The 26884-nt window shown below is 44.7% G+C and overlaps 1 protein-coding gene across 1 annotated transcript in view; it reads left to right on the forward strand.

Moving 5' to 3' along the window:
- The window catches only part of PLPPR5 (phospholipid phosphatase related 5), a 78830-nt gene extending 59226 nt beyond the window's left edge, over positions 1-19604 (forward strand). Inside the window, exons 4-5 of the mRNA XM_044432249.1 lie at positions 17369-17545; positions 19449-19604. Coding sequence (XP_044288184.1) covers positions 17369-17545; positions 19449-19604 — 333 coding nt within the window. The remainder of the gene's footprint in view (positions 1-17368; positions 17546-19448) is intronic.
- The last annotated feature ends 7280 nt before the right edge of the window (positions 19605-26884 follow it).

Below are 26884 nucleotides of genomic sequence, written 5' to 3' on the forward strand. Positions count from 1 at the left end.
CACAGTTGGAGGTGAACTGGAGAAATGAGGAACTCGAAGACCAATAGAACTTGCAGTCTCTTGCAGGCATTAACTGTGGACAGTGCATCTGATCTCCTACATAAGCACAATGTAGGCGTAGCTTCTGGGACTGGTGGAATCTGGTCCTGAACAAAATGGAATAGAATACTTGATAGCCAGTATAGTGGGCTTCGGCTTAAGAAATCTTAGCTCAGTTTCTCACTCAGTCATGACATCGCTAGGCTTTGATCCACAAGCTTTCACTCTAATTCACCACATGGTAGTTTCAAGGTAACTCACATGAAGCTTCTTAGAAGATACTGTAGATGGCATAGGATTATAAATCAGGTGGGCTCCAAGTAGGTCTGAATGTTCTTGTTGATCTCTGGGTGAGCTATTAACTTGTCATTGTACAAAACAGCACCAGGGAAAGAACCCTTCCCCAACACACACACACCTCTAAAGTAAATCTGCCGAAATGATGGAAGTTTGAAGTAACTAAGCAGAGAAGTGTGAGGCATCCTATGGGGAGATGACAATCTGCCACCTGGTTTCTAGATTGCCAGCCTTGCACAAGTGCAGAGTTGTTGCAGTGAGAGTCTAGCCAGTTGTAGACTTCCAAGACAGACTGTGGTTTGCATATTTTTTTAAAAGCCTGCTGCAGTAATTTGTGCAAATCATTTTGGAAATTATAAATCAAAAACAACATCATTCCAGTCCAATTTGCACAAAATGTGTCATTTCTGCACATTTCTTTTGTATAATGTGTAAATCGTGGTCCAACATAGAGGTGGAAGTCTGTGAAAAGTGCTTGACTGGACTCATTCATCAAGCCCAAACAAGCCAAATTTCCCAGCACAGTTCTATGGAGTGGAAGTTTATACAACAGAGCTGTGAGCTTCATTCAGTTCTGGTACTGAAAGCAAGTCTCTGAACTCAGAATTCTTGAATTCTGTGACATGTCTTTTACATTATTTTCACTCTGTTCTAATAAAAACTCCATAGATTCTGCAGGTTTGACATCTGTCTAGCTCTGATGTAAATAAATACTTGATTGTTTTCCCCCTACATTGTGCAGTCTAAATTGGGAGGGGTAACCCAATTGTGTTTCATGCAGTTTGTCTGTTAATTGTCTCCAGGGTCTTTTCTAGCTTTTGAAATTTAGCATATTGTTTTATTAACAATAGGATCCCTTTTGCCACTTTTCAGTGTGGGTGCCTGCTGCTATGGTAACTTGACTCTCTCTTGTGCTGGATATTCAGCCTTGTGCCAACAGCATTCACGTTCCCTATTTGTAAACACTTCATGGTTAGTTTGCCCTGTCGCTTTTTTTGTCAAGCATTTCTCAGGTAAGATGGAAGTGCTGAAGGATTCAGGAGATCATCCTGCCCCACATACAAAACTGTCTCTCCTTTCCTGGAGCTGGCACACTAACAACCTTAAATCAGCAGTACTACCCCCAAATCTGAATGTGAGCAATTTCTGATTCTTTCCCACCTTTAAACCACAGCTGTGTGTGACTTGAAGATCTTTATCCCTTCTCATTTGGCATGTTTTAATGGGGATTATCTGATGTATTCAGTTAGGGAAGCTGGATTTGAATGCTCTTTTCTCTCTGCGCAAGGTTTTGGAGTAGAATACCCAGATGCGCATTTACAAAACACTGTTTCTGTAATACTGTGTTTTATAGGCTCAGGGTCTCGGCTTATGTGGGTGCCCCGGTTGGTGCCATGGGGTGGGTACTGTAGCTGGAAAGGGGACTGCTGGTACAGCAAGGAGGCTGCCTGGGGGCACTAAGCATGGGTGCTAGGCTCAGGCAGGAATGCATGGCTCCCGGCAACACATCCTCCAGCCAAATCCGTGGTGCTGTTCAGGCTTGTAGCGGCAGGGCCTCTGGGGCAGGCTGGCAGGGAAGACTTTCCTCCAGTTGAAGTTGTGACTGCGTATATGAAGCTGCAGCCCAGCCTCCTCTTCCCTGCATGCTTGCCCTTGCCCACCCTTCCCATCGGTCATGTTGCTTATTGGTGTAGGCATCACTGGTGGATGGGGCTGGGAAGACGTTTCCCTGGAAAGTCTGATTGACCATCTCACAGGGTTTTTGTCTTTCTCACAACAATACCAGTAGCTAGCAATGTTATTTGCTGAGCAGCAGCACTGGGGGTGGGAATCTGTTGGATTCCCTGGACTCAGCTCCCCAGATGCCAGCTGGGTTTCCGATGGCTACAAGCCCGATTGCTTGGTGAGAGCACTGAGAGTTCATGCAGGCACCCTCCGGGAAGCGAGCCCATGCAGACACTGCACGAGCCATGTCCTTCCTCCACACATGTGATCTGCAGCCTTTGTGCCGTATGTGCTGTGGAAGAAGGCCACTGGTTGTGCAACTGGAGTGCCACGAGCTTTTGCAACTTCTTCCCAGCTTGGCGTGCTTCCTTAGTAATGGCTAAGCACAAAAAGTCCAATGAACAGCAGAGGACCAGATTCTGGGAAGGATCATTGCAAAACTTCACAACTTCCAAGTGAAAGGAATTCAGCTGGATCTGGGTCAAAGGGAAAGGGGCACATTACTCCTGGTAGGAATGGAGGACCTTTTGGGCTGCAGCTTCGTTCAGGGACAGGTGTTCCAGCACCACTTCCACAGGAGCGGACAAATATGCAACAGCATGTGCCATGGCATGATCAACCCCTGATCCTTTGGGGGAACTCAGCATGTGGGGTGAGGTATGCATGGGCCAACAGGTAGGTGGGCCAGTTAGAGTATCCACTCCCACAACATAACAAATATTAAGCTGTGACCGTTCACACTGTGGCCATCTTATAATGCCGCACCAGCTCGTGTAACTATTGGCTGACTTTCCTGAATGGCAGCCCAATGCGGTCATAAGACTTCACTGTGGCTAGTGCTAATCATGGTTGAGCCTTAATCTTGTCTAAGAGCCCAAACGTAAATTAAACCATGGTTTAACTTGCTGGGTTAGGTTTTGCTTCGGAAGGGTGTGAATAGTGATGCATTAGCAAGAATTGCTTATTTAATTTGCAAGCTAAGTTTTGGGGAAAGTGTCTTAACCATAGTTTGTTGGATTGTATAGGTAACCTTTAAACATAATTTACATAAACCATGGCTTGCTTACTCACTTTAAATCATCCTTCCATGCTGATTGGTGATGATTTACACAAACATTTACATAGGACCAAGATGGTTACCTCCTGATCAACCTGTGATACAATTCAGGTGAGAGCTGTTTGACCATGTATTGAAATTTTCTAGCCATCTTTCACTTAGCAAGCAAGCAAGGGAAAAAATCAAGTGTGTGGTTGTAAAGAAGGAGAAAGGATGGGAGAACTTTCCACAGTAGGACTGATGGTAGCGGTATGATCGTCACGTGAATCTCTCTTTGATTCTAATGTAAGTCTCTCCTAGCAGGTTAATGCTTGAAGTGGACAAAATTAAACTAAAGTTTAGAATCTTGCCACTGAAGGCACTGAAATAGTACATTCATTCAGCTTCTGCAATTTGTGATGTTCCTAGACAATTGCTGCTCATCAGGTATATCTTTTTGGCCCAGCAAGTCAAACTCCCCTTGTAAGCAATGCAGCAGCTTTCTAGAGACTGCTAGGCAAGTGTCGAAGGGTTGGTGGAATGTGTTGTGTTCAGTGGGCCGGAGGTTCAGTTGATACATTGCCTGCAAATATGGCTGCAAGCTACCCTCTTGGGAACCAGAGTGCCCCCTTTAAAGCAGATGGACCACATATGGCCCTTGGCTTCCTTGCATGCAGGTGGGGGCAGCCCAGAGGGAGAGAAGTGGAGTGGAGACAGAAGTAATGGAGAGGAAAGGCAAAACAGAAGGAGTGATGGAAGTGCCAGGGAGAAAGCCTTCTGCAAGCCGTCAAGGAGGGGATAGAAATGTGTTGGGGTTGAGGGGCCAAGTGGAAGGAAGCCCATTGTGAGTGATTGATCAAGGTAAGCCCCTGGGCAAGACCAATCTCTCCCTTTCCCAGCAGCCAGCTTTCCCAGCCAGTCACCCCTTGATGTCCCAGCTGCTTGCTTGGGAGAGGGAGAGGGAGAGAGAAGGGGGTAGGTGAGAAGGAGAGAAGGAAGGTGAGCCCCACTCACTTTTGGCTGTGCTCCCTCCCACCAGGGGCATGCAGTCCTCACGAGATGGCACCCAAGGGAATGTGGCCCTTGGAGAAAGAAAAGGATCAGCTCTGCTTTAGAAGTTCTTAAGAAGTGAGAGGAGATTCCACCACTGCACTTCTGCAGGGATACTTTGCTCCTCTTCTTCCCTGCCTGTTTCATGGTGGTAGGACTAGCTCAGCGGCGCCATGGAGGCAGCACCCTCTCCTTCTGCTTAGGAGCATTCTGAGGGGGAGGCCAGGAAGTCCTGCTGGGCCAGCGCTGAATTTCCTGCTTGCAATCTGCCGGGGCTTTAATAAAAGAAGAGAAAGGGAATGGTGCACACAGAGCACCACCCGTTCTCTCCTTCGCTGCCAGTTTTGTTTATTGCTCCAACTCCTTGGCCAAAGAGCAGGCCTCGACCTCTCAGCTGACTCTCTGACTACGACATATTGCCACGGCCATGATTCTAGACGAGAGCAGAAGGTACCGTGCTAATTGGCCAACACCGCTGAGCAATTGCTCATTTGCCCTTTGAGCACGGTTGTATGAAGGCCTTCTGCATCCTCCCCCTTGTCATGCGCATGCGGCGACACCCTGGGGCAATCTGGGCCGCAGTTTAATCAACCTGATGGTGATGCTGTCTTCTTCCTCCGGTCCAGATGGCGCAGCCGTTCATTCGGTGCCCTCCCTCCCAGCTACTGAGCAGCTGGATGACAGATAGCTGCTGTCCGAGTCTCATTACAAAGATGACGGAAGTGGTCCTGCAGAAAGCAGCTAGGAAAAACGATCATGGGTGCCACTTTTAACAAGGATGGTGCATTTAAGTAAGATATGTCTTAGATTGTTAGTTGTTCATTGGTGTTTTTTAAGTCCATGGCTGTTTCCATTTAAAGCAGGGAGCAGGCAAAATGTACATGGCTTTCTTGATCAGTGCACAAGGATGTAAGCATTTCCCCCCAAGAGCTTTGAGAGAGGCCCCTGCCACAGATAACCCCTGTTTCCGGGAAGCCCCTGTCAGGATCGTGCTGGCACCTGAATGGCCCATTCCAGAGACATGCATGTCTCAAGGCCCATCCAGATCTGTGCATCTGCTCCTTTATGCCGGGGCACCAGAGTTTGTCAGCTGGACATAACACCTGGGAAAGAGAGATTTGTACCTCTAGCAGAACCTTGTACTGCTGGAGGGTCTCATTTCCTCAGGGGGGATTTGGTGGGAAGCTGCATACTGGGCATACTGGGCCATGGCCAAAGCTAAAAGTAGGCAGGGACATTCCCTTTTTCTATATATCAGGGATGAGGAACCTGTGATACTTCAGTTTTTGCTGGGTTTCAGCTTCCATTAACCCTGACCATAGTGGTAGCCCAGAGATTTCTGGGGCACTGTGCATTCCTGAGTGAGAGGCAAGCAGGCAGTGACAGCAAGAGAAACTGAAAGGGGCTATTTCAATGTGTGACTGGCCAGAGATGCCCCAGGGAAGAAGGTCCAGCTCGGAGGAAAAGGAGAAAGGCAGCAGCAAGCAAGGGCATCCAGGTCACAACCCCCCATCACCACCTTCCTTGGCCTCCTTCTGTTAGATGCAAAGTGGCAACTGCCCTCCCTTCTTGCTTCCCCCAATTTCTTGGCTTTACTACAGTGGCAGCGTATGTGTGCTCCAGTGGTTCTCATTCTGCTTGCTTTCATCCTCCTGCTCCTCTCCCACTGTCCATAAAAGAGTCTCCCTTTGCAGTCTGGCAAAGAAACCAAGTGAGCCGGTGGAGAAGGGACAGAGTGACCCACCCCTCTTTTGCCAGCCTGGGCTTAATAGTGTGAAGGAGGATGGCTGGGCAATTTTCCTTAGGATTCTGGGCAGGAATTGAACCTCCTTTCCTTCGCAGTCCCCTCACATTTGTTCCTCCTGCTGAAAGCACCTGAGCGGCAGGGGGGGAAGGGCCTGCAGTGTCCCAGAGCTTGAAGTTGGTTTGTTCTCTAAACCAAAGTTAAAAGTGTGTCTTGGTTCAGGTCAGGGATGGACAAATGAATGATGTTCAAGCTTTTCAGGATTCTCTGAGCATCAGTTTGATGCTCACCTCTCCTCAATTTGCAGTCGTGGTTTCCTTGCTGTTTGCTTTGTGCAGCTAGGGAGACTGCAAAATTACCTGCTACTGAAAATTTTGCAGACATTTCCTAAATTACATGGCTATCCCCCGTAGATAAAAGTGTGGGTGGTTTAAAATGTGCATTTTGGGAAAGTTGTGTGTTTTGCAAGTACACAGTTTGCAAATGTGCAATTAAGTTTGGGAATGTGCAAATATTTTCAATAGAAATGTACTTGCCTTCCCATTCTGGATTGAGAACAGGGCATTTCTGAGTCATGTTGATTACTGATATGAAATTCTCATACTTTCTTTATTTAGACAAAATGTGTAACCATGGTAAACTGAAAAGAGGAGAGCAGTTAGGAAGCACATGCGCCTGAGATCTGCTGCAAGTCATGCTCTTAGCCCTAAACTAGTCTTGCCCATGAACACATCAATTCCTGGTTATTATTTGACTTACAGTAGTGTGGCTTGTACAGTAGCCACAGAAAAGATTTGGCTTTACACATTTCACGATTACATTATTAACTGAAAGACTAAATCAGTAATGAATAATTTTAAGTAAATACTGAGACTTAAAGTGTGGCCATGTTAATTCATCACTAGCATCTTTCACTTACCTTGGTGCAGATTGTATTTTGCATAGGAAAGTACACCTCATTCTGTATGAAAAAACAAAACAAAACCTAAAACCTCAAATACAAGTGGGCTTGGTCAGTTTCATTTAGAGGCATTGTTTACATTCTAATAGATCTTTTTTAGAATAGAACTGAAACATTCTAAATCTGTATGAAGAAATTAGGGCTGCATATTTGGGGACCAATGTAGATGCACAGTGGAAATTTGGGCCTGGAACTTGGGTGTCTGAAGGGGAAATGCAATTTGAAGGGGGTGTTATGCCCTGTACGGCTTCTTCAGAACGTCGTCTCTCTTAACTCCTTTTCCCCATCTGTCCTTTTCCTCTGCAAGGCTTGTTCTCAGCTTTCTGCATCATACCTCATTGGCTGTTCTGCACCTTTTCTGTAGCTGCCTAGTTTCTTGGCTCCCTGCCTCTTTGCTTTCCGGCCTGCTGGGATCTCTTTCCAAACTTAGCCATGTCTGTTCCATCCCCATAGTCTTGCAAAGTGATAATCTCAGCCCAGAACCAACTTCTTGATTGTTCAGTTCTGTTGCTTGAGCAGCTGAGAAGTTGGAAACCTGCTGTTCATCACATCAACTCAGCCAGCTGGTTTTAGAGGCTTCACTGCTGCAAGCACAATCTAATATCAGCCAGAAACCTGCAGTTTAATAATTGGATTGTTAGTTCAAATCAATATATGAAATCTATCTCTGTCCTGATTCCTGCCCACCACCACCCTGTCACTTTGGCTACTGCTTCTTGGCTTTTATTGGACCCTTTAGGGCTGCCAGGTCATTTTGCAATGACAGTAGACATAGCATATAACTTTTTAAATCTTAAGCGCTGTCAGATTTCCTCAGAGGCTCTGCTCTCAATAACCCTTTTGTGTCTCATCTCCTTATGCCCCTGCTCATTTTCCCAGCCTGCTCCTCCTTCACCTCCCCTCCCAGCAGGTTTATTTTGCTTGGTCCATTGTATCTTTCCTTCCTCAGCTGGGCCTCTGAGGTTCATTGCCTCCTATCTTCCTTTTCCCAGTCTCCCAGCCTGCTCCACAAAGTCACACCCAGTTCCAGGACCTGGGAGAGACTTTAATTCCAGCCATCCTGGCAACCTCCTCTTTCCTCAGAAGGCAAGAGATTTGGTGCTGTTCTAGACATTGGAATATGTATGAGTTCAGCCAGTTAATGCCAGAGCCTTCTTCTCTACATGCACAAGTAGTTTGGGCAACCGTGAGGGTGAAGATTCAAATGTCTCTCTGTGCACGTGATCACTGGTTGCTTATGTTTCGTAGCAGCAATCCCTAATACCTAATGGTTTGCCAATCATGCGAGGTGCCCATATTTCAGAAACCTTATTTCAGAGGTTATGGTGCCTTTCCACTCAAAGGCGGAGGTTGCACAAAGGTGACCATGTTGTGTACTGTGGATCCTAGCCACAGTATTTTGGGTCACTTTAATAAAACGTTTATGTCAAATTAACAACAAAATGTTGGAACACTATTTCAGTGTCTTCCCTGCAGTCTTTTTTTATATAACTTCCAAAGTCTTTGTGATTTCAAATTTTCAGCTAGAGAACTTTTCCGTGTGCAAGCATGTATGAGATGGAAATGCAGGTAAAGAATCATCCACACGTGAAAATATAGTCAGCAGGGGTACAAAGTTAAGAAACGAGCTTATTTATATTTATCAAATATTAACTATAGTGTAAGGGCATTATTTTAAGTTAAAATGGGTAAAGATAGGCACAGAAATGTCTGGGATTAATGGAAATACTTTTTATTTTGTAATGGACTTAAAATTTCTCCATGATGTTAATTTTTTAAAAGAATCTATAAAGTACTATACTGCCAGTGTAGTACCATAAAAACTGGCAAAAGATATCTAGTATTAGTAATGCTTATACAAAATGTGGGGAATAGATTTCCTATAACTTCTTTACATGTGTTGGGCCTGTGAACATGAATAAAAATCAGAAGTTTCTGATGAAGGGTTATAGCCTATTTGAAAAGGCTGCTTGGATTTGACACATTATGAACCTTGTTTGGATATCTTACAGTACAAGCCTATGCATGTCCACTTGGAAGTAAATCCCTTTATGGTCTATGGACTTACTCCCAAGTAAGCATGTTTAGGATTGCAGCCTTGCAAGAAATGAGCGCATGAAATTGGTAGGAAATCTTTTAGCAGCTGTCAAATTAGTCACGGCTGCCTGGTGGAAATGAGCCGACAATCTTCGGGAGGAGTGCAATGCTAAAGCATGGGGCATGGTCTCAGGCTTAAATGAACAGAATTTGTTTGTCAGTGCAAGAAGTGTAGAATCTCATTTTGCCTGAAGGATCAATGCCATTTCAAAGGTGCTCTCACAGGACATCTTGCAGGGCCAAAAGCAAAAGGTCCAGGCTGGTTGGTTTGGTTTGCATATTTTAGGTTAAAGCTCTTGCTTCCAGTGGCCATACCTTAAGAGAGTCATTTCAACCTTTTTTGGGAGTGTGGGCTGCATAAATGCAGGAAACCATCCAGTGATCAGCTGGGGGAGAGGAGGCACTGGAAGAAGGCCTGCCCTTCTTGAGAACCCTGGTGGGCTGGGCTGGAACCCAAGGAAGGCACAGGCTTAGAGTTGAGGGCCAGTGTAGTTTAGTGGCTAAGACTGTTGGGCTGGGACTCGGGGGATCTGGGTTCTGGTCCCCTCTTAGACAAGGAGCTCATTGGTGACTTTGGACCAGTCAGAGACCCTCAGCACCATCTACCTCACAGGCTTGTTCTAGTGAGGATCAGACAGAGAGGAAGAGGAGACTGATGTAAGCTACCTTGCCTTTCTTGGAAGGAAAAGAGGCAGGATAGAAACATAATTAATACTTAAATGTCCAGTGTAACCCTCCTTCAGCATAACCTTTAAAGATGTGTAACTTTTAATGTTCAGGGGTGGCTTACAGTATACTGTATGCACAATTGCTGTCTTTTTGGTTTATTAATAACATGTACTTCTGTATTAAAAATTGGAAAACAATAATGATTATTTTTAAAGAGCAGATGGTTTTTAAAATGTGAAACAGATTGTTACTTTTATTTTAAATTAAGAGATTGTAAGGGCACAATCCAGTGCATGCTTAGACAGAAAAAGGTCCTAGAACTGCCAGAATTTCCTAGCCAGACATACTTTGTTAAAATCTGAGTGCTAGTATGTTATACAAGCATATTAATCTCTTAAATCAAATCACTTTCCCTCCATCAAGCACATTTAGATAATAACTGCTTTCCTGTGTAAGTAAAGAAACACAGGAAGCATACTTTGGAAAGCAAGATTTATAAATATGGCACAATAGGTTGTAGACTATATTTTTGCTACATGCCTGGTACTGCAGAACGCCGAATGGCTCCAGGAGATGTCATTGTACATTATTGCTAGAAGGATCATTCTCTCCACCTCAGTGAATCTTGTCTACGTCTATTTTTATCAGAGTATTAGATCAGAGTATAACCCAGAGATCTTGTATGATTCTGTTTTTATGCCACATGACCTCTTACATTTGGTCAGTTTTCAACTATGGGTATTTACTTTCTATAAACAAAGACTTTTCCTTTGCATCATTTGAAAGTTCTACCCAGAAATACCAGCCCTTCCTTCTGACAAGGATAATGAGCAAAGATGTGGTCCATGAAAAAAGCAATGGCATTTTCTAAAATTAATACAAAATAGCGAGTGATATAAATGATTCGTGATACACCTTCCTAGGGATGCAGGTGCGCACTAGATGATGCTAAAGCCGGGGTGGAGGACCTCTTCAGTCCAAGGGCCAGATTTCATTTAGAAGAAGCTCTCAAAGCCACATTCTAGTGTTGGGAGGGGCAGAGGAGAAAGGGATGGTGCCTAAAATACAAACATATGTTATCTTAAAGCTCTTATGGTTACTAATTAAGTTAGGAGAGGTGTTTTTACCTTTTAGAAGGGGAAAAACTGTGCCAAAGCTGGGAAGCCACCAAATGCTTGGTGGTCAGGGTAAAGTGGGTTGGGCCAAAGAAAGGAAATCCAGACGAAATCCAGAACGCTACATTTGGCTCCTAGAGTGCCAGATGTGCCTCCCAGGGCCCCCTGTGTCAAAGCTCTATTTAGTTAGTGGTTAGATTGTTTTTAGTTTTAGTGGTTAGTTTTTAGTGATTAGATTGACAAAAGTATAAGCACCATTGCTTCACTTATTTATTCACATGTATTTTTCTCTGAGATTCTGGGAACGATGGATGGCAAAAGGAGCAGGGGTCGGCAGAGGACGAGGTGGCTAGAAGGAGTCACTGGGGCAGTGGGTGTGGGCTTGGGTGGACTTCAAGGGATGGTGGAGGACAGGAAGGTCTGGAGGAATGTTGTCCATGGGGTCGCGATGGGTCGGGCATGACTTCTCAACTAACAACAGCCGCAATTTTTCTCTGAAGAAATCAAGGCTGCATACACGGTTCTTTCTGTCTCCCTGTCATCCCCACAGTCACTCTGTGAGCTGGTTTAGGCAGAGAGAGAATTCCTCACTGTCTTGGCCAAATACAGCTTTGAACCTGGTTCTTTCACTCCTACTGCAACAGTCCTCTATATAGAAAGTACAAGTGGGAAACATGATTTAGTTGAACAAGTTATTTTAGCCCAGTGTCTTTTTTTTCTTGCTTATTATATTTTTTCTTGTTGATTTAAGTTGCCTTGATTTTAAAACCAAAGTTTTAATTTTACTTTTCTGATGTTATTTATATAAAACATTTTAGCTGATTTTTTCCCTGCTTTCTTTCAATATTCTAATGTATATAACAGTGCAGAAGATTTTTCTGACCTCTAGTGGTATTTACTAAAATTACCATATTATTAAGACAGCTATTTATTGTTTGGCTAACTTTACTATAAGGGTGTTAGCATGTTTGGAAGGAAATAGTGCATTAATCTATTCTGGATGAAAGAAAGAATCACTTTGTGTGTATTTATACTCATAATGCATCAAATATGCTACAGTAGAATATAGGGTTTCCCTCCCATTTAATAACTGCTAAATTGGAATGCTGGTCCCATAATACACAATATTTTGGCTTGTTTCCCTGATTTAAGAATCTTTACATTATTTTAAGAATTAATTATACAATTTCTATTTTTTTTTAAATCTCATTTTATTTTCTATATTTTTATTAAAAATTTCAGAACAATTTCACAACATGCTTAGCAAAAACAAAGGTATTATTATTATTATTATTATTATTATTATTATTATTATTATTATTTGCCCTATTACCTTCTTCCATCTCTTCCTCTTCCTTCCCTTTGCCTCTGGCAACCATCCAAATATGCAAAAGACAGCTAGGTAAACTCCCTGAAAGTGGAAGTAAAGGGTTTGGATGGAAAGATAAACAAAGGTTACCTGCTCCTTTTCTCAGTTAACAAACAGCTCTGACATTGCAATTATGTGTGTCCAATCAGAAGTAAGCCTTGCTGAGTTCATTGGCACTGACTTCCAGGTACAGTTGCATATGAATGCAGTATCAGTAAGTATTCCACACTTCTGTAAATTTAGCACAGTTCTTCCAATTCATCCATGTAGTCTCCTCATATGCTGCTCACATCACTATGTTTTAGTGCAGGCAGTTTAACTTCCACTTTTTTAACATGAGCACCATAGCACCAAGGTGGTTTTGTTTAGTTACATGGTATGTGAATTACTTAATCTTTCTTGTTTATGTGTAGGAAGGGCTTTAAAATGGACGTACTTCAGTTTGCCTTTTCATGGAATAAGTGGCAGCTGAAATAGAAAAAAAAGGAGTGCAAAGGAGTCCTTTGTGATGCAGTATGTATAGGTCAGAGATACGCTCCATTCCCACCCCATTGCTTCAAATGCATGATCTTGCAGTTAAGTTTCATGCCTTAGTTTCCCTTTCTTTGCAATGGATTACTGCTGTAGCAGACAAATGAGATGAAAAGAATGCTTTTGAGTTGCTGCTGCTGTTTGGGTCATCACCCAGTCCAACCTTTCCTTTTCCCTCTTAATCTTCAAGATAACTTGCTTGTTTTGCCTTTTCTTTGGAACAGAGAAATGTGGGTTCCACAGACTGCTTTTCTGTACGAGTCAGTACGAGTTAGTGACATCTCTCCAGCCTCTGTATGGATAGGGAACCCCTACAAAACCTCCGGTTTGCACTCATGATCTTCTAGTGAACTTTTTGTGCTATGTCTTGCTGGTGGAACAGAGGAAAGACCAAGTTCTACTGGTTCTGCCTAGTCTGTCTACCATTAGTGGCACCGTCCTCAACCACAATGGACACCAAGTTTGCACGATCAGCAAGCAAGTGGTATATATTGTTTGTACATTTGCATTGCTATGAGTGGATTGCAGCTTGTAAACGTCTTTTATGGAAGCAGGAGTGCAGAAGCAGTGAGCGTTAGGTTTAACCAGGCTGGAAAGCAGTTGACATGGTGGGGATGGTGCGGAAGACGGCATGTTAAGCAAGACAGCCACGTCTGCGATAGCTCAGGCTGGGAGAAATAGGACTGTTAAGCATAATTTGGCAAAATAATGCTTGCATGTAGTGCCTACGGAGGAATAGAAATGGCTTTGTCAATTTCTTCTAGGTCACTGCATCACTGTATCAATGGCAACCTCACGAGTCTATTGAATTGGAGCTTGAAGACCAGATTGATTCTTTTCCGTAGTAGTTAGGTGTCCTGCTCTGCACCATGTATTTGATGTAATAGTAATGGTTTCCCACCACACACACAATGTCTTAGATATTTCTGCTGAGTTTGAAGGATATATTTACTAGGTGACTTGAATCTGAATTCCATGGTTAAAACTACTTGCCTTTTTCCAAATGCTCTGTTAATGTTACACCCTTATAAATGTGAAACATCTCAGTGTTGTTTCTTTCCTTGCTAGCAACTCAAACCTCTGTAGCCTTGCATGATCCGAATGAATAAAATATTTAAAATAGCAACAAGGCTGGAAGGAACAATTTAACCAGAATATGGTCCTGTAGGACAGTGTTTAGTTTCTACTGGTTTGAATCCGGTTTTCTCCCCATTGCACCCCTACCCCATAGCTCTGTGATTGTAGAAATGGTGATAACTTATTTATTTAAAATATTTATACCCTGCTCTATACACAAAAGCATTTCAGGGCGGCTTACAAAAGACTTACAGACTTAGACCTGCACTGGAGGTAAAGTCCGTGCTTTATACCACAAGTGTGTTTGCCAAGGGGGCACATCATAAGGCAGACTTTGCCAACCTTGTGCTTTCCTGACACGTTTGGTCTGCAATACCCAGAATTCCTAGTCAATGGCCCTGCTGGTTGGGCATTTGGGAAGTTGCGGTCCAAATGCCTCTGAAGGCTGCCAGGCTGGGGAAGGCTGCCATAAGGTATGAATAACTGTCAGAATTTCCAGGCAAGAACCGACATCTTATGTCACACTTCAGGGTTTGCTGCAGGGGGCATCAAATCTCAGCATGGTGGCTGCAAAACACACGTGTTGCAGTGCAGGCCTGGGGAAGTCCATCTCAAAAGCCCGGAGCATTTCTAGTTATCTGAATGTGTGGAAGGGCACATCAAGTAGAACCAGGACTGTTTCTCAGCTCGTCAGTTTTCCATCCTAATGTGGCAACATGTGCTACAGAAAAGAGGGTTTGTGGCTTGCAGATAAAAGGAGAGCTGTGAAGTAAAAATCACGTAACCTCCCAGATGAGGGGAAGAAGACAGGAGATGCAGGCTTTTATTTAGCACTGATTTATTCTGTCTTTGGTGGAATTATTTTTGGTTGCTTGCCATTCATAAAGCAGATGATGAGCTTTAGCATTTTGCTGCAAGATAAACCTAATTTTCCTGCTACTTTTTCCTCTCTCTTATGGAAATGTATGTTAAGCAAAATGATTAAATTTCATATTTTGTAAGGACTGGAATTTAGTATGAACTAAAGGGATTTCAGCATGTATTATGCATACATGCATGCGCACATGTACATATTTTAGTTTAAAACAGCCTTGGAAATTAGGTGTTATGAGGACTAGCCTCTTCTTAAGCTCCCTTCAAGACCATGGCACTGGGAAAAAGCAGGTGTGTGGGAAGGGAGTACTATTACACCACATAGATCTGTGCTTTGTGTAGTCCGCATGGAGCTAACAATGGCAAGCACTACATTTTGAATAGCATTGATCATGGATCTGGGAGACATGGATTCAAATTCTACTGTAGGTGTTGGACGTATTTTGAGTAAGATTCTTTTGGATTTGAGACAGATTAAAAGAGGTAGATCAGGTATACTAGGGACATTGTTGTACATCCACATTGTATACCAGAGACATTGTTGTGCATCCACATTGTATACCAGGGACATTGTTGTGCATCCACATTGTATACGAGGGACATTGTTGTGCATCCACATTGCATACCAGGGACATTGTTGTGCATCCACATTGTATACCAGGGACATTGTTGTGCATCCGCATTGCATACCAGGGACATTGTTGTGCATCCATATTGTATAGTAGGGACATTGTTGTGCATCCACATTGATTTTGTCCCACTGTTATGTCTGTTCAAGCAGGTTTTACACTTTCAAACACCACAAAAATTATGAAAACTTTTTAGCAGAAGAGAGCTGTCCTCAAGACTCAAAGAAAGCCCTTGTTTGTCCCCAGTCTTGGTGTTAGGTCCTCATGTATAAAACTGGATTGTTGAATCATAGGTGTATTATTAGGAGAAATAAGACAATTGACCCTTAATTCTAAAAACCTGTATCTATATATCTATATCATATGCAAGAATAGATTGTGAACACTATCACAAAGAGTTTCTTAGCACATTCCATGAGGTGACAGTGGAGAGTCACCAGGGATAAATTTGTGGGTTTTCACTGTTTCATTTTAATTCTTCCATCCACTGAATACATTTGATTAGACCGTGAAGAAAGGCGTAAGTCACGGTTTGATACAGAACAATGTGCAGCCAGTTTCACTCAAAAGTGTGCCAGTGTTGGATGGCAGCCATAGCCTGCGACACAATTGCTTGGTAGGGCTGTGAGATACAGGAAATGTAAACATCAGACGTAAAAAAAATCACTGCAGAAAAGCATCAGCTGCTATTCTCTGTACACAATCAGGTTGATTTGCATTAATTGCCCTCTGTCTGTGTATGTGAAAACGAGGGTAGTAGAGGTGCTTTCATTAGCTGTTCTTCCAATATTGCTGAAATGTGGCGATGCGAGTTCGAACTGCAAGTGCTGGAATATCTTTTCCCTCTTCTTATCAAGACCCTTTGTTGGGTTTTTCAACCAGACATTGCAAAATGCTTTGGCTGTGTGAATGTTCCCCTTATGGCTCTGTAAATAAATGAGAGAAACAAAGAGGAGGACAAGCCTGGGCACCTGTTTCAGTGGGTGGGGAAGGGCAGGTCCCCCTCCCCAGCCCATCTACCACCAAGTGCCCTCGAGGAAGGAGAGGAGGACTGAGAGGAACAGGCGGAGAACACCAGTGGTCTGCAGCTGTTCTGGCGAGCCTCTCCCCAGTCTCCACCACAGGGCTAGCTACACCCACTGTCTGTGGAAAGCATTCCAGGAGAGAGGGGAAAGCAGCCATCTGTAGGGATATCTGTCCACGCATCTGTCCACCTCATTCTTGGTGAGTGCCCAGTTTTTGAGGTCAGGCTTGTGCTCATGCTTTGGTGGTTTTTCTATGAGAACATAAAGAGAGCCAGCAGGGTTTGGACCAAGGCCCTGCCTAGTGCAGTGTGCTGGTTGCACAGGGGCCAAATGACTGCTTGTGGGAAGCCCACATACAGGACGCGACGGCAGTGGTACCTCCCACTCCCCTTCTTATGAAAATTGTACACACAGGCATAATGCCCACAATCCTAGAGGGAGCATAAAAGCTGTTAGAGGTACTGGGAATAGCCTTTATCCTCAGATAAAGATTTATTCAGAAATGTATACTTTCGTGCTATTTTTCCCAATGCACAAATTTTGTCAATGTGCATATTATTTCAAGATTTTCAATTGCTATCATGTAGTTTTGTGCACAGTTTCTGTAATATGTACTTTTTTGTGCACTGCGGGCAAACTCAGGCAAGTGCACACTTGGGTCTTAGCTCTGGCTCAGCTTGTGTGTTGCTTCAGGAGGTGCGGATTTGCGAAACTCACATTGAAAAAGCATAATGTAACAAATTTCCTGCCCATCCCATCACATCTGCAATTGCTGTGGCTGAGGTCTTCCCTCCTCTAGCATGCATCCTTTTATCACCCACTTCCCACTGGGAAGGAACAGGAAAAAGAGAAGTGAAGGTAACACCAGATATCAACTTCTTTTAACTGGACTATTTTGTTTCGTCTCAAGTGCATGGTTTGTGATGTTGCTATTGCAAATTATAAATGGTTAATGCATAAATTACTACTTCAACCCTGGCTTAAAGGTGTGCTTTCCACATTTGATTTTTTTCCTCCTCCTTTTAAAAAAAAGGAAATGCTGCATGTTTCAATCTGCATACTAATGCTTTTCTTATAAACTGGATGAACACTGATACTGCTGTAAAAATTCTTCCTGATCTTTTCCCCTAGATGTACATCACCAACACGATAAAAGCCAGGGGAACGAGGCTGGCGAAACCAGTCCTTTGCTTGAGCTTAATGTGCATGGCATTCCTTACTGGTATTAACAGAGTAGCAGAATATCGAAATCATTGGTCAGACGTGATAGCAGGATTTCTAGTTGGTGTATCTATAGCCGTGTTTTTGGTAAGTGCAGCTAAACATGAACGTTTGTGCTATGTGTGGAATTGGCTACAAAGGAGTCCTCGTTTTATTAATGAATCAGCATTTGGCTGAATGGCAGCCATTCATAAATGGAAACCAATGCACAGCTCTGCTGAAGCAGAGCCCACATAGAGCATCTTCATATGAGAGATCTCCTGATTACTTTGTTGTGTGGAGTCGTTCCACACATGTTGTCCCCTCCATTGAACCGGACAGTGGAGAGCCAGTGTGGTGTAGTGGTTAAGAGTGTGGGACTGGGACTTGGGAGATCTGGGTTCTAGTCCCTGCTCAGCCATGGAGCCAACTGGGTGATCTTGGGCCAGTCACAGACTCTCAGCCCAACCTGCCTCACAGGGTTGTTGTTGTGGGGATAAGATGGAGGAGGAGAATGATGTAAGCTGCCTTGAGCCCTTTGTAGGAAAAAGGCAGGATATAAATCGAAAAATAAATAAACAAACAAACTTCTGTTCAGGGGGTTTTGAGGCAATAACCAGTGGGGAAGTAGCTGTGATGTGCTTGTGGTAGCAATCACCCTGGGAATGAGCGGAAATGGTTGGGCAAATGATCAGGAGTATCCTTTTGAGCAGCCACAGTGGCCATGTTGGCCAAAACAGTAGCTGTTCTGAAATGTATAGTTTCCAAACAAATTGGGCTTTATTTTATTTATTTATTTAATCAAATTTGTATGCTGTCCATTATTTCCATCTCTGGATGGCTTACAACATTATTTCAGAATAAAATAAGTTAACTATTCCATGCTGGCTGAACATCATATAAAATATAAATAAATCATCTCACACTTAAAATATATTAAATATTGATTGAATAAAAAGGTCTTGACCTGGTGCCAAAAAGCATATAATGACGGCACCAGGAGGACCTCTCTGGGAAGCACATTCCACAGTTGGGGCGCCACCACAGAGAAGGCCCTCCTCCGGGTACGCTGTCTCCTATCTTCTTTCACAGATGGTTCCCAGAGGAGGGCCTCTGCTGCCGGTCTCAGGGGGCAGGAGGGCAAATAGGAAAAAGGCATTCCTTAAGGTATCCTGGTCCCAAGCCATTTAGGGCTTTATAGGTAATGACCAGCACCTTGAATTGAATCTGGACTTCGATGGGAAGTCAATGGAGCTGACAGAGGACTGGGGTGATATGAGAATAATGCCCAGTCCCCGACAGCATACTGGCAGCTCTATTTTGTACCATCTGAAGTATCCGGACTGTCTTCAAGGGCAGCCCCACATAGAGTGCGTTACAGTAATCCAACCGGGAAGTAACCAATGTGTGTGTCACTGTTGCTTCCAAGCCCAATTGCAGTTCTGCTTGTAAACAAGGTTGGCACAACCGCTGTGCCTTGCTTCTGTGCAAAACTGCTGTGAGTTTGGTTGTTAGTGCTGCGTTCTCTCTGTACTGCAGTCACTGCTGCAGCGGGGGGAGAGCATGGGGGTCACAAAAGCAGCCATGGGGAAGCCACAGGCTGCCCATGGCACCACTGCTCTCCTGTTGGAAGGCGAAGAAGGTGAATCAGTGATAGGGCCACAGATAGTCTCTCCATCTCCCCGACCATGCCCTACATGAATAGGCCTACGTTGGAAATGAGGTTGAAAATGTCCCTAAGGCACTTTAAAGCATTGCTTTAATGGAACAGCAACTGCATGGAACAGCAACCTACCTATGTAGTTCTAAAACTATCCTGAGCTTATAATTAAAAACTGCATTAAGTTGCAACATTGTATAGGTGGAAATATTTTTTATTTGTCATTCAGTTAGGAATAGCATCGTAGTAATTAGTTTTTATAGCTGTAGGCTTTGAACCAAGAATATAGACACTGAAGATCCAATTTGTGCAATTCATTTGTAATATTTTATGTTTTCCTTCTCTTTATAGGTTGTTTGTGTGGTAAATAATTTTAGAGGTAGACAACCAGAAAATGAACACTCACACATGGACAATCTGGCTCAAATGCCTATGATCAGCATCCCTCGGGTAGAAAGCCCTTTAGAAAAGGTAACATCTGTCTGGCATGGAGTGTTTTCTTGTTGAATCTGCAATGTAATGAATGCCTTGCTTAATTCTAGTGACATGACACGTGTGTTTTCTAAATCATAATCACACAATACCATAAGTTGAATGGTAGGTCCCCTCTACATTTTTAGACTGTGGAATTCTGTGAAGAAAATGTGAACTGCAGCCTTGGAAGACTGAGGGGGATTTTGCACAGAACAATAGACCATTGTTTGCACTGAATGGGCAATGAGCCTTCGGTTCACACACTTCCTTTTTCTTCCTTGGTGCGGCTGTGAGGGAAAAAAATGCTTCCACTTTTAAGCTACCTAGAATTCCTTGTTAGGTCTGAACTTGAGGAAACTTACTTTTTAATAGTCACTTGTTTGTTTGAGTACACCTGGACAAAATTGTGGTATGTATGATCCTGTTAATAAACAGTAGGTCAAACTAACTAGAGTCCCCTTGGGTTTGGACCGATTTATTTATTTATATATTTATTTATAACATTTTTATGCCGCACCCATCGCCGAAACCTCAGGGCAGCTTACAAAGAAAATAAATAAACAAAAAATAGAATAACATTAAAAATTTGGAGTTTCTCGGCCATAATTTAAAACAGCAAATAAAACAACCGATTGACAATAAAAATGTCATTTAAATAAAAAGGTCTTGGCCTGGTGCCGAAAAACAAATAATGACGGTGCCAGGAGGACTTCTCTGGGGAGCGCATTACATAGGTGGGGAGCCACTGCAGAGAAGGCCCTCCTCCGGGTGCTCACGCTCCTAATATCTTTCACAGAGGGTTCCTGGAGAAGGGCCTCTGCTGCTGATCTCAAGGGGTGGGAGGGCATATATGGACGCAAATGCTCCTTTAGATATCCAGGTCCCAAGCCGTTGAGGGCTTTATAGGTCATAACCAACACCTTGAATTGGGCCCGGACTTCAGTAGGGAGCCAGTGAAGCTGACGGAGATCTGGGGTTATATGAGAACAACGCCCAGTCCCTGTCAGCAACCTGGCAGCTCTATTTTGCACCAATTGAAGTATCCAGACCATCTTCAAGGGCAGCCCCTCGTAGAGCGCATTACAGAAATCTAATCGGGAAGTTACCGATGCATGTGTCACAGTCGCCAGGCAGTCGTTCTCCAGGTAGGGACACAGCTGATGGATCAGCCGAAGCTGAAGGAAGGTGCTCCTTGCTACCACTGTTACTTGAGCTTCTAGTGTCAGCTCTGGGTCGAGGAGCTCTGGGTCCCTAAGAGGGAGTGCAGCCCCATTCAGGACAAGGTCCAGGTCCCCCATCCTGAAGCCCGACCCACCTACCAACAGGACCTCCGTCTTGTCTGGACTGAGCTTCAGTTTATTGGCCCTCATCCAGCCCATTACCTCGGCCAGGCACCGGTTCAGCACAGCCACCGCCTCACCTGGATTAGTTGAGAACAAGAGGTAGAGCTGGGTATCATCAGCGTACTGATGATTCTGCAGCCCACACCCCCTAATGACCTCTTCCAGCGGTTTCATGTAGATGTTGAATAGCAAGGGGGACAAAATGGACCCCTGTGGAACTCCATGGCATAGCTGCCATGGTGCAGAGCCACAGTCTCCCAGCACCACCTTCTGGAATCGGCCATTGAGATAGGAGCAGAACCACTGCAAAGCACTCCCAATCCCGCAAGCCTATCCAGAAGGATGCCATGGTCGATGGTATCGAAAGCCGCTGAGAGGTCCAGGAGAACCAATAGGGACGCACTCCCCCTGTCTCTGTCCCTGCACAGGTCATCATACAGGGCGACAGGCAGATTCAGTACCATACCCAGGTCTGAAGCCAGACTGAAATGGGTCCAGATAATCAGTTTCATCCAAGAGTGCTTGCATTTGTCCCACCACCACCCGCTCTAACACCTTGCCCAAGAATGGGACGTTGGCCACCAGTCTATAATTGGCGGCCACCTGTGGATCCAGGGATGCCTTCTTTAGGACTGGCTGGACTACTACCTCCTTTAAGGGAGCAGGTACCCGGCCATCCCTCAGAGAGGCATTGACGACCTCCAGAATCCAGGTCCCAATCCCGTCCTTGGCTGTCTTGAGTAGCCAAGATGGGCAAGGGTCGAGTAAGCAGGTGGTAGGACCTACCTGTCCAAGCATCTTGTCCACCTCATCAGGCCGCAACAACTGAAACTCATCCATCAATTGTGGACCAGACGGTAGCATTGGCACCTCCCCAGTAGGATCTGATTCAATAGTAGAGTCCAGCTTGTGACGAATCTGAGCGATTTTCTCCCGGAAATGCTTGGCGAAGTCGTCACAGTGGGCCTTCAAGGGTGGCATGAGATCTTTCTTTGGGTCCGGATGTACCAGCCCTGTACCACCTGAAGGAGCTCCGCCGGACAGCATTGTGAGAAGGCAATGGAAGCGGAGAAGAATTTCTTCTTCGCCACCCTCACCGCCACAGCATAGGCCCAATAATGGGCTCTCAAGTGTGTTCGGTTGGATTCATCCCGTGATTTCCTCCACCTACGCTCTAGACATATCCCAACCCGCTTCATCGCCTGTAATTCTGGTATATACCAAGGGGACGAACGGGCTCTGCCAGGTGGGAGAAGATGCTTAGGAGTGATCATGTCAATAGCCCTGGTCATTTCCCAATTCCATAGTTCAACCAGAGCTTCGACAGGAGCACCAGCCTTATCAACCGCAAAATTCCCCAGGGCCTTCAGGAATCCATCCGGATCCATCCGGCTCTGGAGGCGGACCAGCACAATCGGGTCTGCACCCTTACAGAGGGAAAGGCCGCTCTCAAGCTCAATCCTCATGAGGAAGTGATCTGACCATGACAGGTGAGTCAGACACAAGTTCCTCACCCTCAGATCACCCTCTTCCTGCCCTGTTGAGAAAACCAGGTCCAGAGTGTGTCCACGTTCATGGGTTGGGCCAATGACGTGTTGAGACAGCCCCATGGCTGCCATGGAGACCATGAAGTCCTGAGCCGCCCCGGTCAGAACTGTCTCTGCATGGAGATTGAAGTCCCCCAAGACCAACATCCTGGGGGTCTTCAACACCAGGTCCGAGATGATCTTCATCAGCTCAGGGATGGAGTCTGATGGACAGAAGGGTGCACGGTACACCAGTAGAATCCCCAATCTGTCTCGGTCGCCCAATACCAAGTAGAGGCACTCTAGACCCGGCCTCGAGAGGACAGGAAGCCCTGTGAGGAAAATAGAGGCTTGATAAACCAAAGCAACCCCCCTCCCCTCCCCTCCCCTCCAGGCGTGGATGGTGCTGGACCAGATTATAACCTCTAGTTAGTTTAAAAGCAGACACACAAAACAGGATGCTGCCACATCCGTACCCTTTCACACCCATGGGCCTCAGAGGAGTGATGGGAATGGGCATCAGGAAGTCCTGTTGTGAGCTGGGTTCAAACTCAAGACAATCGTTTGAAGTGCATTTCTTTTACAGAAGAAGCGTAACAGATTACATAATAGTTTGACCTCCAAATAGCCTTCTACCAAAGCTGAGAGAGAAGCATATGCCCATGTAGAGAGTTGAATTCAAACTGAAAACTTCCCCTCTGTCCCTCCGTTTCAGTAAAGCTTCTGCCTCCATCCTTGGGGTGGCTCTTGCTGCTTGGACGCAAGCAGCAGCCTCTAACCGGGCAGCTTAGTTCTCCCTTCACCTCCGTTCTTGGCCAAGGGCTAAATCTTACATCTTCTCTCCTTCCCATCCTGAATGCTCTTCTGCCCCTCCAAAGCGAGTTGATTCTCATGCTCTGCCTGCAAAATTTCCCTAGGCAACCTTGATGCTTCAGAATCCTCACCTGCCACCTGTTCTCTGTCTCCTCCTCTCACTAGCTGCACAGTCTGCAATTAGCAAAAGAGAGGCCCACTCTTTACAGTGCATCTGCATGGTTATTACAAATGGAGGGCTATTTGCATAAGTGAAAGTTGCAGGATCCAACAGTAATGCATGAAGCCATTCAAAGAGAGATGTTTTTATTTGTTTTCTTGGGGATAAACACTGCGATCTAACAAAAACTGGTAGGAGTTACACAGCTAATCAACTTTTATGCGTGACATTCAGTTCCATTTGAGAATAATCAGAATAATCAAGGCCAAGATGTCTAAGGAAGCCTTTCTGACCCTTTTTCAAAAGAGGGTCACCACCTCATTTGCTGAGAAGGCATTTGGTTGGTGAATGTGTATCTTCAGTATATTCCATCTTCTTATTTTTTGTGAGATATCAGAATAAAGCAAGATATCAGCTGCTTTAGGAAAGGGGCTTTCAGAAGGGAGCTAAACTCTTCCCTGCCTACTTTGTCAGTCTCCACCATGTTGAGCCAAGCTCACTTCCAGATTGGAGCAGACTGGGAGAAAAGTGCTAGAAGGCACGGGAACATGGGAACCAAGAAAGGAAGTCTGGGGTTTTCTTTCAGTGCTAAAAGAGCAGTACCCCACTCCTGTTGGGGAATTCATCGTGATGTAACATCTTACATGCTGCTTATTCCTTCTCAAGTGGAAAGGAAGCTACACATTGCTAGGAATATGGGCAAGATATCAGTCAGTGTAGCACATTGAATAACATGAATCCCCTCACACATTAAGTGAATGAATGAGGAGGGTTGTATTTACCTCCCAGCTCTTCTCAACTTTTCCAGTGGTGGGAGCTAGAAGATAGGGATGGATGAACAAATGATACTTGCCTTCACTCATATCCTGTGAACAGCACAACTGTATTTATTTATTTACTTTAATGTTTATATACCGCTCCATTCCCATAGGGTCTGAAAGGTGTGCAAGAGATTTTTTTAAAAATATTAATCTGTCTTCAGTTTCCACAAGCATTTTGTGTGCACAAGAAAACTGAAGAACAAACTTGCTTGAAAGGGCAAGTTAAGCTCAAAAACTTCATAATGTTCAGAGTTGTGGATCTTTCTCCCATAGACGAAAGCATCACATTGCACATTTAAAACCATTCAATAAAAATGTATTTTGTGAATGAGAACATATGTATGAGATTTTGCAGATATTTTAGAAAGACCATTTTTCTGATCACATCCGTGTTTTGAGGGAGCACACAGGATACGATTAAGTATTCTGCAGACACAGTGTTCTGGTGCATTCTGCTGAAAGGCTGCCGTCAGGGGTCAGAAAGGAGGAAGGGATGGTGGAGAGAAGGTCCCATGTGGGCTGGCAAACCCATAAGGGAGCCAGTCAGCCAGGCAAAGATGGAGCTCCTTCCCTCCACACTGACATCTCTTTTGAAAGCGCTTCTTTTGTCCCACTGAGGGTGAGACAAAAAGCAGAGCGGAAGACCCACAGTAGCCAGAGTGCGAAGGGGATGTGCTTACCCCCCACATCTGTGTGGTAGAGGGAGCTACGCCAGCTTGAAGGGCTTTGGCCAAAAGGATTAGAGTTCATCTTCCTCAGGTTATGGCCACTACATGGATGCTCCCCAAGGATCAACAAGGGGATTAGATTCAGGGAGGTAGGAAAATAGGGAACTGGATAAGGAATGGCATTGAGAATCGCCTCTTAAACTGCATGCTTGGTTTAAACCACTGTTGCCATGCTCTGTCTACTTGCTTCTCTGTCTGGACATTGGGAAATCAGGGACTGGGAGGCCTGGTATAAAAGTTTGATGTTTGGCCAATGGCTTTTGCCTGCTCCCTGCAATGTAAATTCCACTTTTTTACATTGTAAGGTTCAGTTTCTCCAGCTCCCAGCCCAGTCACTGACCTTAAGGATCCAGAGATAGAAGGAGGTCTTGACTGGACACTCAGAAGTTTGCCTGATAGTAAGGCTGAAAATTGTTGTGACGTATAAAATGACTTTGCTTAACTAGATCCATGGGTATATTCAAAATATAGAAAGGTCAAAACATTATTGCTATGCATCATTATCTTCTCTGGTTGACTGTACACTCAGTGCAAATAGCTGAGCCTATTTTCCTGCTCATTAAAAAATTCTGACAGCTGAAATTAGTATTTGCAAGTGCAATATGCAGAGGAAGGGCCCAGATGTTAAGAATAATGCCGTAACATCTGGAGGCCACTGGACTGGGGAAAACTGATTTAAATGAATATCTTTAAATAAATAGGCTGAAAACGTTCAGCCAAAGACTTTTTAAATAGCCAGGGTTTACTGAAATGCGTGAAAGACTATTTATTTATTTATTTATAAAATTTGTACGCCATCCAATTACTAACGTCTCTGGATGGCTAACAGCATAAATAAATTGATGACCCACTCTGACTGCAATTAATAAAATACAATAATAACATTCAATATTAAAACTTATTAAAATATTGATTAAATAAAAAGGTCTTAACCTGGTGCCAAAAAGCATATAATGACGGTGCCAGGCAGACCTCTCTGGGGAGCACATTCCATAGATGGGGCGCCACCGTAGAGAAGGCCCTCCTCCGGGTACTCTGTCTCCTATCTTCTTTCACAGATGGTTCCCAGAGGAGGGCCTCTGCTGCCGATCTCAGGGGGCAGGAGGGCAAATAGGGAAAAAGGTGTTCCTTAAGGTATCCTGGTCCCAAGCCATTTAGGGCTTTATAGGTAATAACCAGCACCTTGAATTGAGCCCGGACTTTGATGGGAAGCCAATGGAGCTGATAGAGGACTGGGGTTATATGAGAATAACTCCCAGTCCCCAGCAGCATTCTGGCAACAATATTTTGCACCATCTGAAGTATCCGGACTGTCTTCAAGGGCAGCCCCACGTAAAGTGCGTTACAGAAATCCAACCAGGAAGTAACCAATGCGTGTGTTACTGTTGCTAGGCAATCTTCCTCCAGGTAGGGACACAGCTGATGGATTAGCCAAAGCTGAAGGAAAGCGCTCCTCGCCACCGCTGTCACTTGGGCTTCCAAGGACAGCTCCGGGTCGAGCAGCACTCCCAAGCTGCAGACCCTGCTTTAGAGCAGGGGTCTCAAATTGGCCCCCGTAGGCCAATTGCCGGGATGGGCAGGGCATGGGGAAGGGGCCCTGTGGCCTTCAAAGCGCCAGCGGTGCCCAGGCCGGCCTCCGGGAGCGACGCGGGATGAGCGGCCCACCCCCACTGCGGTGGTGGAATACTTGATGCGGCCCAGCCTCACCCAGACTCTACTTCTAGTGGCCCCCAGGTCAGTTGAGTTTGAGACCCCTGCTTTAGAGGAAGTGCAACCCCGTCCAGAGCAAGGCCCAAGTCACCTACCCAGGAGCTCAAATCATCGACCAACAGAACCTTCATCTTATCTGGATTGAGCTTCAGTTTATTGGCCCTCATCCAGCCCATTACCTTGGCCAGGCACCAGTTCAGTACAGCCACTGC

Source organism: Varanus komodoensis, unplaced genomic scaffold (assembly GCF_004798865.1).
Source record: "Varanus komodoensis strain SLA01 unplaced genomic scaffold, ASM479886v1 scaffold24, whole genome shotgun sequence".
Taxonomy (NCBI): Eukaryota; Metazoa; Chordata; class Lepidosauria; order Squamata; family Varanidae; genus Varanus; species Varanus komodoensis.